We start from the raw sequence: 17,458 nt of genomic DNA, 5'->3' as shown, positions 1-17,458 counted from the left end.
GACTTCCCTGACATACTACTTTACCAACATGCTACTTCAATAATCAAGTATGTAAATTCCTTTATTGCCAATTTAGTTAATTCTACCTTACCTTTTCATTCTGCAATGTGATGAACTCGAAATATTTGGTCATTAATTCAGTAAGGACAAAAGTAAGTATAATTAGGAGGGAAATCACTGCAGCCAGCTTCACTGTTACATCAACCATATTGGAAGTTCACTATCAAGCTCTGTATCACGAATGCTCCTTCTAGCAAAGAGTTTTCAATGCCAGGTTTCCACTCTGGCAAGATTACCTCAAAATCACTGAAGTCTTAGGCAAGGCTTTTAAATGTATGTAGACTTAATTTTAAGTGCATGCCATAGGTTTGATTAAGTATCACCATTAGTAATCCAATGCCAAGATATAAAAGCACCTACCAAATTGAATGTCGGATCTCATTTTCCTTAAATTCTACAGCCTGTTTCTCACTTAGCTCTTCCCACAAATTCTAAGCCCTAAAGTGGAAAGGAAGAAGGGTGGAAGTAGGTCATAATTTTTCTGGGAAGACATTGCTTATTTTTAATATAATTTAGAAACTGATACATTAACCAACATGTTTTAAACCTGTGCTCATCTTAACAGGCTGTAATTTATATACAGTGTTTTCACAGTCTATCAGATCTACTGTGCTCAGCAACTTTTGTATAAAACAGACAAGTGCTGCAGAATACTGTAAAGACAAAGCACATTAGCTGAATATTTAAATAACATGGGTTTTTGTTCATTGTTAAAGAAAATTTAATATGCACTCAACACCCAAGAAAAAATACAATATCAGTAGTCACTAACAGACTACAGTTTATTTCCTTAGAAGTTATTTTTTTCAGTTTTCTAGCTGATTGCTATTAAAGTCAATAAAAAGGACCCTTAGAACATGGCAATAGCTAACATTAGGATAACAAATAGAGAATTGCAGGTTTCTCTAGTGGGAATGATTTGCTGCAACAGATACATTATGTGCAGAGAGAGGTATATGTTGTTTAACTGCATTGAAGAGAACTTATTTTCAGGTTTTATGCAAGTTTTTCAAGTCTATTCAAATAATATGAGTACAGCTAAAGTGATCCCACTGGTTTGTGTATCTGCCCAGCTCCCCTCTCCCCAGCCTTTACTTATCATAAGAGCTCCTGCCATCACATCCTTACACTACTTTCAGAGTAGCAACAAAGCTGAGCAAATTTTGTCATGCTGAGAAAAGTAAGACTCCTGAATACAGAGAACTGTGGCAGCATTAATGTTTTACAGAAACTGTTAAACCTCTGAGACTCTCCCCACCACGCACAGTTTATTTCAGTTGTCCCCAGGTGAGCAGAAGTCCCATCCCTTGTGTCTGTCATCCATCCATCTTGCTGCCCACCTCCCCCACCAACTCAGAACAGACATACAGGACATCAGGTCAGAAACACAAGAGAACACTACAAAACAGAGCAAGCTACTGCAGTCAGTGAAAACACATGGCACTCCTGGTTTAATAATGGTCTGTGGTACCAAAGTGGTACCAAACACTGGCATTTATAATCCAAAACCAGAGGAAGCTACTGGAGGTTCCACAGTACCTCCGGACTTAAAGTTCTTCACGAGAGAGCAAGCCACAATGCAAAAAAATACAAAACCAAGATGTACACACAAAACCCAGTATAGACCCCTAACCACAAGCAGAGCACCCGATTTCCTCATGCAAAAGTGCAACATCTTTTACCACTTTCATGAAATACACAGAATGGATGATTGGCGAGGTCCAATTATGTAACACAAACCATAGTTATTCCCTTGTCAGCAACCAGCAACAGTGACTGATACCAAACCCGCCTTACTGCCAGCCTCTCCAGGCCAAGGGAACAGTTGGACACGTTGCATTCATCTCCACTCTTCCACTGTCACTTTGTCAATGCCAGAGATGAGGAGAGATAGGCAGTTGGTGCTGTGCGATAAGCTCCAATGGGAAACTTCATATATATTGTCACAGGACAGGTTAGAGCAATTTCAGAATCAGCGTTAGTGAATTAACAACTGAAAAAGCCTAAAATTTGTTCTTGTCATTCTAAGCATAAATTGTGTTTTCTGCTCTTTTCCCCAAGTTCACATGGTGGCAATTCTAGTTGCACAGCAGCATGCAAAACTAAGTGTTTCTCTTTCTTCACTTTTGGTCTCTTTTACTACTCTTGCAGTAACAAAATAGGACAATTGCACTTATAGATACAGAGGTTCTGTTTTGGACCTGTTCTCTGCATTTTACACAGTAAGAACTGTTACTACTTAAAGTCACTGATAGACTGCTGTATGTGCTAAAACTCTGTTTCACAGCAATTTGAAATGTTCTATAAGCATTTCAAGTTTAATTAAGGTAACTATGATAGCACCATTTCTTCCCACCAAAACATCCTTTAATCTTTGTCAAAACTGGGTTTCAAGCCAAATTCAGTGATAGCATAATTATTTTAGTATCACTGGAATGACAACTGTTTGGCACTGTCATGGTTTAACCCTGGCTGGCAACTAAGCACCACACAGCTCACGGCGTTTGTCTTCCCAAGTAACCATTACGCATGACGGAGCCCTGCTTTCCTGGAGATGGCTGAACACCTGCCTGCCCATGCGAAGTAGTGAAGGAATGCCTTGTTTTGCTTCGCTTGCATGCGTGGCTTTTGCTTTCCCTATTAAACTGTCTTTATCTCAGCCCTCGAGTTTTCTCACTTTTACTCTTCTGGTTCTCTCCCCCATCCCACTGCGGGGGGAGTGAGCAAGTGGCTGTGTGGGGCTTAGTTGCCACCTGGGGTTAAACCACAACAGGCATAGAGCCAAGTAGTCCACAGTATTCAAGCTAATAGAAAAATCTAATAAATAGTGTTCATGTTTACATGTGTGTGCACAAACAGCCAGCTTCACACACTTTCACTAATATTAAGCATATTTATTCTCAGGTGCTTGCTCACAGGGTCAAAATGCACAGTTCTTTTGGATATAATGAAAAATAATTTTACCCATTCGTTTGATCTTGCCAATGGATGGAGCTGGATGCCAGAGAACCCTGTACATAACAGACCACCACTAGCACTCAGTAAGGCTTCTACAAATGCTTTCCCTCACAAGTGACTCAGATACTAAGAAAACATTTTTCAGACTTGCTTAAAATCTTTTATTCTCCAAAACTGTAGGGCTTTGATTTCTGTCATCTGGTCCAGGTTACATTACAGCAGAGAATCTTCAACCAGACCCTAAACATTGCTGATTTGCTTTACCTAACCCAGGTTGGCAGGAACAGAAAAGTACTTTTACAACCATAGCTACTTTGTGTATAAGTAGTTGAATACTCATTACTACTTCTCTTGAAAAAAATAAAAATTTTTTTTACCAAGAACCTAAGTCAGAGAGATGAACGGTAATTCTGTATCCCTTGAGTATCTGTTTCCACCATTGAAGTAATTTGTTTAGAAATGAGCACAAGACTTGAGATTTACATTATTAAAACTTCTGCACAATTTACAGGACTAAAGCTGCTCAGTACATCACTGAGACAAACAGCAGGAATTGGGAGATGCAGTTTTTGATGTTCAGATTAAATAGTGAATAGAGAACTATAGTAAATCAAAATATTACATGTGAACTTACCTCCTGTGGAGCCTAGTCTATATAAAGTATGTAAGGAACGTAATCTCTTTCAAGGATAAAGATTTCAAAAACAGTGATATTTTAAAATAAGAAAATGTGTTCTTTTTAGTACAGTTATTCTTCAATGGCCATGTTTTAACCCAAAAGCATTGGGATTTAACGACAAGGAAAACATGCATGTGGTTTAAATTAGCCACTTCAAGAGACATTCCTACAGGTAGACAGCAAGAGACAATTCCATTGACAGGCTGCTTAGCAGTAGAGAACTGCCACATTTTTGAACAGGATCAACTTTCTCATTTGATTTATGAAGTGACAGCAGAGCAAAAGCTGTCACTTTTTTTCATTTTGATAGAAAGACATGGCCCTACACTCTTTAAAAGAGCAGAAAGATATTATCTGGATCACTACAGTCAAAGCAACTCAGGACAGTTACACCTTACAGCATGCTAGACTCAGGATGTGCAAGACACAGATGACACCACTGCAAATAGTCCATGCAGTGTAACTCCAGGGTTCCTCAAGTCCAACTGATTGACTCCTTTTGTGGAGTTTCACATACTTCTTACTAAGACCTGAACTAGAAAAAAAACTTAGAAATTTTAGCATTAGAATTTTCTCCAAGATGCTCTGCATGCCATTTTGAAACCTTCCTTTCTGCCGATTCAAAAAAATACCACCAATACATTATCACTAAGACAAATGAAAAATGCCATCCTGACATAAACAGGTATTTTGCTATTCAAATTTTTTGCCTGCTCTTACAGCCAAGATAAGCCATGAGGAGTAGTAGTAACAGTAGTGAATGAATCTTCTAGGGCAAGTCATGCCTGAGAAACAAAGTAACTGGTCAGTAGAAGTACAGAAAGGAAACATCAGGGTTATGCACTGTTTCCCAGCATTATTTAAAAATAACTTCTAGAATTTATTTTCTCTTTTAGAACAATAGTAGCTTACTAGTTAGCCACTGAGTACTCCAAACAGGCATGATAATGGGATTCTGTAGGAGTATCTTTAAAATTGTATAACTAGACTATGTGTAATCTACATGCTAGAACACTACCAAAGTATCTGGAAGAGTAGGTACAATAGGTAAACTAGCACCAACATAGCAATTCAAGGGACAAGTCTACCACTCCTACTTGTATTGAGTATTTCCAATGGATCCACACTGGAATTCATCATTTCAGAAGCCCTGCTGTAGACATCTCCAACTGACTCCACAAAAGAGCTCTGCTTTGTGTATGAACATACAGCAGAATCCAGCTGTCTATTTACATAGGAAAAAAAAATCAAAATTGATTTTGTCATCTTCACATAAATGCATTTCAGAAACAATAAGGTACTACAATCTCCTTTATTATTTTAAAAACAGTTTTATTCTGTATGTTTAGAAACGTGTAATTTTAATAACTGCAGAGAAAAAAAACTCAGCCACACCTGAATAGCTAATAACTCATTAACAGAATGCAGTGGTATATTATCTAAACAGTAGTAGTGCCATTGTGCCATAATAAATTGTCTATTAGTAAAAAAATACATTTCAGGGCACATAGTACAGCATCCTTATGACAAATTACAGTAGGGATACTTTTCCAGAATTTAATCAAAGTAGAGAATTCCGAGTTATATTCTTTAAACGCAGCACTTAAAAAGGTAACAACTTTGTGCATTTTTAAAAAAATGTCCTTGTTCGTATATTGTAGAAATGCTGCTTTATTGCTGCAGATGTCAAAGTTCAAGGCTCAAAAGGTATGAGAATACAAAGATATCCTTAAGAAACTTTGTTTGGTTTTATATATATTTATATATATAAAAAGGTAAAGCTTATAAAAGTTAATTTACAAACCAAGAACAAAAGTGGTATGCACGCATTATATACAAGCAGTCTATAACATCTATAAATTTTCAAATGCATAGCAGAAAACATACCATCATTTTCTTCTGGTTCTCTTCTGGCTGATGAACACAAACAATACTCATTCTCTAAACCAAACTCACAAGTTGGTTTTTTGTTTGTTTGGGGTTTTTTTGTTTGTTTTTGGGTTTTTTGGGGGGGTTTTTTTTGGTGGTTTTTTTTTTTGTTCCCCAGTCTTTCATGATATATTATCTAGGTAAGCACAAAAGCCATACAAACTTAATACAGAGAACTATGAGAGCTAAGACTATTAAAAACATAAGGGTAAGGCATCCCTGCTGGTTAATAGGTCTGTAATAATGTGGTTAATTTACAAATCCACAGAGGCAACTGAACCATAGTCATCCCACATGCTTTTCCCCCTCCCCCCTATTCTCATGACAATGTTTCCATATACAGTAAGTAGATGTGTTTGCATTAGCCTCTCAGCAGAGGAAAACATCTGAACTGTGCTACCCCAAGTTGATTGCCATTTCATTGGACGTGTACACCAAAAGTCATTTAAAAACTAGAGACCAAAATGTAGTCTTGTGAGTTACAAACACACAGTTGTAAAAATGCAGGCCAAATTCTGTGTTTTCGCCAGTGGAGTATGAACCAAATTCAGTTCCTCTGAGTATAATTCCATTGGTACTTTAAGATTTTAAACAATGAAATACTAGTAGTGTCCTTAAAAAAAAAGGAAACAAAACAAAAAACCACAAAAGAACAACCAACAAACTGAAGCATACAGAACCTGCAAAAACCCTACCTTGTTCCCACTGTACACTCCCTGCTTGTGGCATGTATTGTGACCATGGTTCCAAGAGTGTACTTGCTAAACCATTGTTAGTTAAAGCAAGATGCTTAAACACTAAGATCCGTTATCACTTATAGAACAGTTAATACTTGATAGAGTGGTTCAGTTTATATGTAAGGTCCATCTCAGTTTCACATTATTTACTCAGTCAGCTAACAATATTTAGAAGTGGTCAATTAGGACTGAGACACAGTTTGCTCCAACAAGATAGTTTGGATCCCCGGGAAGAGACTTGTTCTGCCAGGTTTTGGGGTCACCTGTGGGAGGAAAACACAATGCTGGTGTTTAGTATCCGCTGTCAAACAGTGTACATCTTGAAACAACCAAGCTTTTGGACAGGAGCTTTTAAGTTCTGAATCAACACCTGGTTTTTTTGTGTTCTTTTTTTTTAAACCTGCAGTTTGTATGTTATTAATAAAAAGTTAACCCTTTATTTTCATATAATGTAGGATAGATCAGTTATTCAAAACAGATGCTGTGGCACTCAGGAATTATTAGATACAAGTCATTCTACTCTACAGCACCAACATAGTGCTTTCCATTTGAGAAGTGTTAACAGTGAATCACGTATTCACTGGCTCTTTCTTAAATTGTCAGAAAAAATAAGACATTTTAAAAGCTAATCTGGGTAGGATGCATTTGAAGTTTCTTGGAACAATTCTGAATACAGATGAGTCAAATCAGACGTTATGTTGTAACTAAACACTATGACACACTGGTAGTTTTATCTTCTACCATGAAAATTATTGTAGACAGGATTGTAGTCATTTTGCAGCTACATCCAGTATGCTCATTTAAAAGCCTGAAATACTGACATTCTAAAGGGGATTCTAGTTAACTGGTACATACTTTAAAATCTTTACAACAGATCTTATCTACTCATGGTCAAAGGTCCTGTGTAACATTCTGTTACAGGGGAAAGTCATCAGCTGCCATCTCACCAGACAAAGGTTACATTCCATCTGCACAGTCAATTGTCTCTTTCAGCTGGAGAAAGTATTCTTCATTTACCTTCCTAAAACCACTACTAAATGCTGCCACTATACAAAGTGTGTCATGATCCCACTGCAGCAGAACAGTGAAAAATGCACTGAAGTTCTCTTAAGCCTTCCAGACAAATGACATTAAATAGCTTGGCCAGAACAGATCTGCTTTGAAAAATGTGCAACAAGTTAGAGAAGCCAGTCACACAAACTGCAAACACCTGAGACCTCTACATTAAATCAGACTGATGTAAATTCTACATAACTTTCTTGAAGAACTCATGAAAACAAAATGAAGTATACAATGCACTGAGTGATGGCAACATCTGATGTAGGGACAAAGAATAGAACTGGCCTGTGTATAGTTAGAGAACTCAAACAAGTTTACTACAACCAGCCAAGACTACTTATTTCTGTCAAGAAGCTCAATGCTGGACGATTTTTCATTTTATAGATGCAGCGAATTCCATTCAAAACTCACATGATCAAATATATTAGGAGAAGGGTAAAACAGGCCTGTAAGACAACCAGGTCCTAGTCTTGCACATGAGACAATGGCAGACTTTTTCCCAACCTTTCCTCCTAAATACATAGTAAGCATTAGACCATAGCCAGTGCAACCTCTAGCTGTTGAGGATGGTTTTCCCATACTTACATACAACTGCTTTAAAAAAAAAAGATCCTTCAGTATTTTTAACTAATACATTCTAATAGGTGTGGCCATAAGAGGCAACTTTTTTCCCCAGTTTTGATACCAGAATCATTCAAGCTTTTGAAGGGGTTTAACAGTAAAGTATAAATATATGAGGCTTAAACGTGGCAGAAGGATGTTAGTAAGTGCAAATGAATGTCACTTTTAGGACAGAACATGGATACATTGAGGAAAGATGAGGTAGAGCGGACAACTGAAGAAAGAAAAAACCCAGAATCGTATAAACTTATTATAAAGCCACCTCAAAAATCAGAGTCCCATAACCAACTAATTTAGAAAGAGAGAAAACAATTATTTATTTAAGACACAGTATGGTCTACTTACATATCATAAGACAGAATTGCCTAATTTTAAAGTTTGTCTCAAAAGAGCAATGTTATGATATACATCCCATTTCAGATTAACAGAATGTGGTGTTATATTTACAGTACAGAAAGTGTTAGGGTTTAAATATACACGCTCTTGCTCTCACCCACACATGCGCGCACACACACATCCCACTTTGGAAAGGGAGAAAAGTGTCTCAGTAACTTGAGTTATCGTTTAGATCATTTGAGTCCTCTCCCTTCACTTCAAGTAAGTTCATGAACAGGTGTTATTAGTTACAAAGGAAGTGTTGTGTCACTTTTGTACATAGTTGTCATCTTTTGGGACCCTATCATTTATGAGTCCGTGTTTTAACACTGCCATGTATACACACATTGTTAAATAGATGCATGCAACACATGCATATAATAGCTTATAAAAAACAACTAAAAATTATTGCCATTAATACCTCTAGGTTATTGAATCCCCATCAAGGGGATTGATGCTTTAATCTTTCAAAGCATCAGTGCGCTTTGGTGTTGACAGTGATAGATACATTACTGACAAAATATATGCATACATGGTGGCTTAAGTGCTGTATACAGAAGTACATGATTCAGTCATTACTTAGATCATACGTACACATTAATGATTTGAACCTTCCACCATAAATTTTGAAGGTAGCTGAATAAAACCTTAAGACTTTTTCCCCAGATGTGCAAACATTCCTTTTTAAACCCCTGTAACCTCACAGCCATTTCATGAAATTGCTTGAAACTTGCCCACAATTCTCAATTAGGCTCCTCACTGACTTTTTCAGCCAATACATTCTCCCCCTCATCCCAGAAAGCCACAGTGAGGTAAAAATGAACAGGTAAATAAAATTGCAGCCTAGTCGCAACTTTTACTATCAACCAGAAACTTCCGGGTAAAAGGCAGTAGAGGAGAAATAGGCAGAAGCAAGCAAGAAAAGTCTTGTGGAAAATCCAGCTACATTAGAATGAATTGTAAATGCTTTTACTGAAGACTATAGTTTTCTTAAATGACCCAATTGTTAGCATCAACTTGCACACATGGAAACAGTTAACAAGCATTAAATCATGATTTATGAGCATGCAGATTGTTAAGATTTGCCAGAGTCCTATATGGTTAATTAAGCAACAGACAAACACCGGTTATGTTACAAAGGCCAGAGGTACATAATAATTTCCTCTCAATTTTAGTGCGACTATCATTTCAAGTGTATTCAGCTGTAGCAGTCCTCAAGAAAGAAGACAGAATAGAAAAATACGATAATATTTAATAGACTAGAGATATTACTCTTTCTGCTATCATGGTTTTAGCTATGAATTTGCACCATGAGTAAATGTAAGAAAGACATTTGTAATGAAAGTGAAATGGGAGAATTTGACACAAATACAATGATTGAGTTCTTTATATTACACAGCATCACCTTTAGCCAAATTAACTTAAATTATACGATAGCACCCAAAAGCCCCAAAAGGACAGAGGGAGGACAGCATACCCGACGAGGAGTCGGAGGATTTTAGAGCAAAAGACCAACCATCAGGGGTCATAGACGCACAATGTGGCAGGCGCAGCTCCACTGGCTTCAGGAATTTTAGTCCATGAGGCCCACACATTACCAAGGGGCTAAGAAGTGTTTCACCTATAGTTAAGAGAAAGAAAAACCTGTTACTGATTCTTCTTGAAACAGGTTCAAACTATTACATAATTACATTGCAGAACTACTCAGCAACTTAGTTGTAGAGAAAAATATGAACATTTTGACCTGTCAGTAAAGAATAGCACTTAGCAAGATTGTTTCTCATAGCCTCTTTCACAGCACTCAAGTGACTTTTCAATGGAACATATCACAATCTCAAAATGAAAAAGGATAAACAAGTCTGATTATTAAATCATGTTGGGATTTCCCCCCGCACTCCTCCCACTAATTTCTAAGTAGGTGCATCAAAAGAAACAAATCCCCAAATCTGCAAGTAGCCTTGTTCACGCTTCTTTGTGCTACAGCTGCTATGTTCTGCTTGTATGGATTTATGGCACACTGGCCTGAATAAAGCCTTCAGCAGCTCAAGAAGCTATGACCCTTATCCTAACAGTCAAAAGATAAAGCATACAAACATATAGGTCTTTTTCTAGTTTAAAACTCCAAATGTTAACGTAAGATTATTCAGTTGAGGAACACGCTGTGTTTGGTTTAGAAAGATTCTAAGTAACTGCAGATTGCAAGTAGTGCTTTAACTGCAAATTTATTGAATTAACCCCTTTGGTTTCTCGACCTGAGGAAATAAGGAATCTGACAGGTCAGAAAATGCACGTACACTGGACTAGTGGTAAGACAGACAGACTTACTAGGAAAAAATTGCTCAAGATACACTACTCAACCCTTTTATTAATAAGACAGTCAGAAATATACTTTTATTTATATAAAAGTTAGAGTATTTTTTTAAACCATGAAGCTGTTTTCTTTAGAGAAATTGAAAAAAATTAAAATGCTGAGTATTTTCAAGTGTTGAAGTAAATTCCAAATATTTAACTAAAATCAAATTAGTTTAAATCATGTGGTTTATAATATTTTTGGTCTTAACTGTGAGACGAAAAAAATATTTCTAATAAGAACACCTAGAATAAATCCCTGCACTCTGTAAGGGAATCTACAATTTCAAAGATTCTTAAAAAAAAAACAATTTAGAACCTTCCTTTAGTGCACTAGGTAAGTTTTAAATCAGCACTTAAGTCTACAAATTAAATATTCTCAAGTTATAATTCAGGGCCTCCATCTTGCTTCCAACTTTCAATATTAAGCAAAATATTGCTTCCCTTATACTTCTTGTGAGATGTATACTCTGTATCTTCATACAGAAATATATGCTATATCTTGAAGCATATTAAGTTATTTTCATATTCTATTTTGCTGCTGTTAGAACAGAATTGTATTAAATAGCAGACCAGTGTACAGTGCCAGCTCTTACCTTTCTCTTTGTCCAAAGGTGGAAGTATACTGTTGTCTCTGCAGACTTTGAAATATATTTCTTGCTCTATTCCCTCTGGAATGGCTCCTTGTGGTATAATAATACTAACTCCAGTCTCTATGGAGCTCAATACACCACCATTGCTGTTAAATACACCTCTTGCTGTGGCTACAACAGTGTGTCCATCTTCTTCCTCCTCATCCTCGAGTGCTGAAGGGCTGAATGCAAGATAGAAAGCCTAGCAGTTTTATCAATATTTTCTTCCTGAAAGTCAGTGGCATACTTTAACATTTTAGCAGAGCACAGCCTACAGTTGGCTAGCACTGATTCTAGGAAAACATTTAATGTGTCCCACACTTGATTGTGCAGGACAACTAAGATGAAAGTAGTTCAAGTTCTGCCATGAGAAAAAAAGCACTCACAGAAAACCCCCACCAAAGCCCACAAACTCTGAAAATGTTCAGAAAGTAATTAAAGCAAGAATTTGGACCACTTGAATCTTGTGTTTTCAAATGCCTGCTTCTGGGATTATACAGAAAGAGCTTGCACCAGCTACACACTTCAGCGTAGTAAAACTAAATGTAATTAACATCTGAAAGTTTCTTTCTCCTCCCAAAACTCCATTATGACTGTAATACCATAAGGAGTAATAATTCTTATTCAAGCCACACTGAATCCTTCTATTCAGATACAGATTTTTAAAAAGCCCGTAAAAAAAAAATTCCACACAATTTTTTCCAGGTTGTCAGGATATAACTGAAGAAAAACATGTAACATTATCAAATGACTAGTTTGAGTAGATTTCAGATCAATTTCTAAAGAATTTCACTCAAAGAACCAGTAATTTCAAAATTTCTAGCTGTCTACAAAACTATGTAGCATTAAAACATTTCTCAGGTGCTTAAGAACAAATAGGATTCATTCTTCTATTACATTTCTGAGTTACTGAAACATCAAGCAAGTCTGGCTTATGCATTATTATTTTGAAATCAAAGAATAATGAAACACTGTTCTGCAAATATTAGTGAAAAGAATTTAACAAGTCAGCAAATAGCTTAAGATTGTAATACTATCTGTTGCTCTTGACATAGTTGTTATAGTTAAAGCATATTAGCGAAGCACAAGCTGCTTTTAAGCAGTTCTTGTTTTGTCTCATAGTAAAGAGAACCAATATGAAACTGCTAAAGTGAGTTTCTCTTTTTACAGGTATTTTAAAAATTCACGTGTACCATGAGGTCTCTAAGCACACAGAATGAATACAATTTGGTGCAACAGTTATCCTTAGAAATTAATTCCATCTTCTAGAAACAAATTGAGAGGACAAATGATTACTATCTACCAGAAGATTTATAATTATAAGAAATGCGAAATAAAAGCCATGCCACTTTCTAATAACAGGATCCAAGATGATACAGGGACATAGGACATACTTTAAGTACCTATCCAAAGGCTCTTCAATGCCCTTTAGCAGAATTTTAGAATCACAGTGTCAATCTTTCAACTGTAACATCAACAGAAATTGGAAGCACAGCAAAAAGCTGTATTTTTCACAGGTTTCATGGATGAACTCCTACAGACATACTAATAGAAAGAAAAAAGCAGCAGCTTACCTTACAGGAATGGCTTTAGGCACAGCATTAACATTATTTGGTTGATATTTAGGCTTGTCAACTTGTACAGCAAAGGTATCCATTCCACTATCAAACTCAGGAGGCTGCGATGAGCTGTGTGCTTTCAAAATTGGTTGAGGAGAATTTGAAGATTTTGATGGCAACTCTGGTTTATGTTGAGCTTCATTTGGCAAGAGATTATGGTTGAATTTAGGACTTTCAAACTTGCGCTCAAAGGGCCTTGCAGCACTAGTGTAAGGTTTTGTTGTAAAGCGGTTGTAAGAAGGAGTGATTGTTTTCTGAATCTGTTCAGTTCCATTAACGGGGCCTTTGTCAGGGAAGCTTTTCTGAGGATAAAAAGTGGACTGCACAGTGTCCTCTCTAGAGGATCTGAAAATTGCTGGCTTATTCTGAGGTGGAGGAGGGTCAGACACAGAGTTAACTGCAACACAAATAAAAATAGCAGAACTCATCAGTAACCATCAGAAATTTCTAGTCACATACACCATGGCATAAGAATACATTTTAGTCAATACTTAGTCTACTATATAAAATATACATAGGTTCAGCTTAGCTCTCTTAGATCATCTGTCCTCCTATTATGTTTTGTGTGTTCAAGCAAGTTATCTAATGTTTCATTAAACAGATAACGTTAGATACAATGGTACGACCTCTCAATAAAAAGGTTAGTCTGATTTACACAATGACAAAAAAATAGAAAACCAGTATTAAAATACTATCATGCACATGCACAAAGTGGAAAATCCACTTCGACTGGGCAATCCTCTCGATGTGAAAGTGAAAACAACTTTTTCTTCTGTTTTTAGAAGCCTACAACTATTATTCATGCCTAAAGAATTCTGGTCCAAAGCATAGAGAGGTACATTTTTTAAGTACTGGAAATTTTACTTGATCTTTACTGCGACCACTAAATATGGAAGAGACAGTTATAGTCACTATTAACACCTGGAAGTTACAGTTTCAGACAGGATCACCAAGTCATCTCACAAAAACTCAATCTCACTATAGTAAAAAGCTATTTTCACTAATAATTATTTCAAGTTTCACTTAGAGAACATAGTTACCAGTGTAGACATGCTGAAGCAACCATACAAGCACCTGGCAAGAGACACTTGTTACCACACAAGACAGGTCAGCTTTCCAACTGCTCACCTTCAGGAAGTGCAGGCTTGTGATGTGCTGGGAGTGACAGGACAGGACTATTAATTGACTGAGGTTGTGTATACTGGACTGAAGGAGCAGGAGGAGGAGTTGTAACTTGAGGGATTGGCTCATAGCGTTTTTCACCAACAGGCCTATCCATTGCTTCAGTATCAGTTGGTTTCCCCCTGTTGAAATAAAAGAAAAAAACCAAACATTTGACTGTTCAGTTTCCTCAGGGCTCTTGAGCTTCTGCATTCACTGCTATTTTTTCCTTCTATGATCACCTGATTTCCATCTCTTCCTATAAACAATAAAACACGATTTTCTTTAATATCCTGTCTCAAGTATAAAAACATTTATTGATAAGCACAAGAGATTAAGACAACATTGAATCTTTAGAAGATTAGTAACACAAACCATGGCAAACAAAAGGCAGATGACATTTCAGGTGTATTTGCATAAATGCCTACAAGATCTTAATTTTTCAATTTCATTTGGGGTAATTTCAATGAAAAAGTGTTCTCTAATTTAGCAGATCTTTAAAATAAAAATATAAATCCACTTTTTTTGGGGGGGTGGGTGGGTTGTTTTTGCAAAGTATAATTAGCCAATAAGACAATGGATTCTAGTACAACTTTTCTAAATACACCTAGTATTGAACAATGCCATCTTAATTAGAAATGTAATCAGCTTAAGCTTCACTAGCTTTATGTGCATAGTGTAGATAACTAAAATCTTTTTCAAAAGATTGTTCTTTTACTAGAAATATTTCTCCCAAAGTTTGTTTCAGGAAATGACTGATTTCACAAATGCCTGTAATTTTGAACTACAATATATTGCACGCACTTTCAGAATTTGTGTGTTTAAAATTAAGTGCACATAATGCCTGTGATGAAATGTAACAGTGAGAGGACACCTGAAAACATCCTCACATCAACAACAGTCTTACCACTTGATGTTCCTTTTCAAGTAGTCATAGCTAGTGTAAGAGCCAAGAAATCTAGGTGATAGCAAAGCAAACAGCAATAGAAGAATGAAAGAAAATAGTCATTCTATCTTGAGCATATTATTTGTTCACACTTTTTATGTTAGTCCTAGCAGTTCTCATGACAAGATTGTTTCAACAAAGAGACACTACTTTTAACAGTGATGTTTCTGATAAGACCTTTACCATATGCATATGTACAATGATCACCTACTATATTTACTATGAGATTTTGTCAGTGAATTAGCAGGTGGTCAAGATCTCAAACTGACAGATATTGAAAGTAAGAACGAGATTACACTAAGCCATTTGTTACAATCTGTATAAACAAAGTTATTCAATATATTGAAAAAAATGAACAAAATATAAATCCCATATTCTAACAATCTCTCACTTGTGGTCCAATTTGCATTAATTTCTTCAGTCTTAACACACACAGAATGATGATGGTTTTGTATTGCAGATCATGTAGTGAGGGTACATTCATAGCAAATGTTTCTATAGCACAATCAGCTCATCCAATAGCAGAGCTGACACCATAAAATGCTTCTGATTGTGTTCAACAACTCCTAGAAGGACGTCTTAGAACAACTGTTTATGAATACTAGGAGAGACAGAAAACCATAAGTATACTGATGACTTTCCCTCATTTTCAACACTTACCTTGCTTATATGTTGCAAGAAAATACATTTTACATTAGGACAACTCTCCATCATCCCTTCACTTTCTGTATAGTCATAAAAATGTAACAGGCAACAATTTTAGACATCAACAGTCTTACTGCTTCAGAGGAGTATGAAACTAAGAAAAGGGCTGATCAACTTTTGAAAGTCTGCTTGATGACCACATGAATTGAATGTGATGCTCAGTGAGCTAAACAGCATCTGTAGGAATGGACCTCTAAAATCAGTGTTGCAAAAAAAAAAAAAGATCATTTTAGATCTGCTGTATAAGCTTCTGTTCCCACTGATTTTACATAAAGCCAGTCATCCAACAACAGAAGTTACTACTGCATGCTCACTCACTGTTGTCTTTATTCCAGGTGGGTAGTAGCGGCTTACGCAGAAAACTGCCCACCTGAAATCACTGCTTCCCCAGAGGGGATATTAAGCAGGGGAGCACAGCACTGCAAAAGCCCACAGAAAAAAAACCAACACACTCCACACCTCATCAGAACTGCTGGCCAGCTTTCTGAGGAATTAAAAAATGGGGAAGGGTAGTACATTTTCATGGAGGGAGCAGAGAGTGCACCGTGACAACACAAACACAACCAGCACAAAGTTGTGCTTAATATGAAGCACATTCTTCTGTCATAGGCTCCTGACCAAGGGTCAGCCACTATCTCAATCATATTGTTCAGAACCTGTATGCAATGAAAGTGGTCCACAACAAAATGCTTGCTTACAACTTTTAAGTGTATAAATGAAGTTCCTCTAATTATTGATGTGCTGTTTTCTAAGCTGTTTCCCACTGCATTTCATTACAAAACTGCTACTTTAATTTGAAATGAAGCAGAAATGAACCACTAGAGAATGAACCAGTGGGGAACAGGTTATGAGCCTCAGCATACAATAGAAAACTTATCAAACTGCATTGCTCATCTTCAGTTCTCATTCAAAAAGCTCCAACTCTAACAGACACATAAGAGCTCAGCTAAAGCAGTTTAAGGAGATAACACAGGGCACTGTTCCTTACTGCCTCCTCAAATGAGGCTGTAAGTGATAGTGTGATTAGTCTTACCCCTACTCAATAAAGAATTTAGATAAGCTACCTCATTCTGCAGCATGTCTAGCTAGTGCAGGTAACTACATTGAACCAAGCAGGAACAAATCCACTGCTCTCAGCCACAGGGGTAGTAGCCTCATAAATTGCTCCAACTAGATCCACTGAAACATGTCCATTTACAAGTTCTGTTTTCTCACATCAAGAGAAACTATCCCTTATTCTACAGTTACTGACAACTGTAACATGCAGATATGGCATTATGCATACAAAGCAGCTTTAGTAATGGCATAAATTTCCTAAATAATGCAAATAAAACCCCAACAAATTAAAAGAGTAAACAAACTTGTACATACATAATGAGAAAAATACATACTTTCACAATAGTTACTCAGTGGCGAAGAACTTTACATAATTTAATGTTTAACATTAATATTTAAAACTGAAGAAGTTGTAGCAATTCCTCATGAATAAATAAAATCTGTCCTCTGTACCCAGAATATATTATATGGATTATGCAGGAGCAAGAGATTGCATAATCAACAGTTCCTGTATCATCCAAATTTAGCCCTGTTTATTTTTAGAAGAGTTTATTCACAGAATGGCAATTATC

The 17,458-nt window shown here is 36.5% G+C and overlaps 1 protein-coding gene across 5 annotated transcripts in view; it reads right to left on the bottom strand.

Annotated features, from left to right (window-relative positions):
* Window positions 1-5,019: 5,019 nt before the first annotated feature.
* The window catches only part of TJP1 (tight junction protein 1), a 76,279-nt gene continuing 63,840 nt past the window's right edge, over window positions 5,020-17,458 (bottom strand). For 2 of the 5 annotated variants that reach the window (XM_072869990.1, XM_072869993.1), the window contains 5 exons: window positions 14,147-14,322; window positions 12,974-13,415; window positions 11,364-11,581; window positions 9,896-10,039; window positions 5,020-6,626 (listed from right to left, as the gene is read on the bottom strand). In XM_072869990.1, coding sequence (XP_072726091.1) covers window positions 6,532-6,626; window positions 9,896-10,039; window positions 11,364-11,581; window positions 12,974-13,415; window positions 14,147-14,322 — 1,075 coding nt within the window. In that variant the 3' untranslated portion in view covers window positions 5,020-6,531. The remainder of the gene's footprint in view (window positions 6,627-9,895; window positions 10,040-11,363; window positions 11,582-12,973; window positions 13,416-14,146; window positions 14,323-17,458) is intronic. The other 3 variants (XM_072869992.1, XM_072869994.1, XM_072869991.1) reach the window with 2 other exon arrangements.

The sequence above is a fragment of the Ciconia boyciana genome, chromosome 8 (genome assembly GCF_034638445.1).
Source record: "Ciconia boyciana chromosome 8, ASM3463844v1, whole genome shotgun sequence".
NCBI lineage: Eukaryota > Metazoa > Chordata > Aves > Ciconiiformes > Ciconiidae > Ciconia > Ciconia boyciana.
This window is presented reverse-complemented; position numbering and strand designations above follow the sequence as displayed.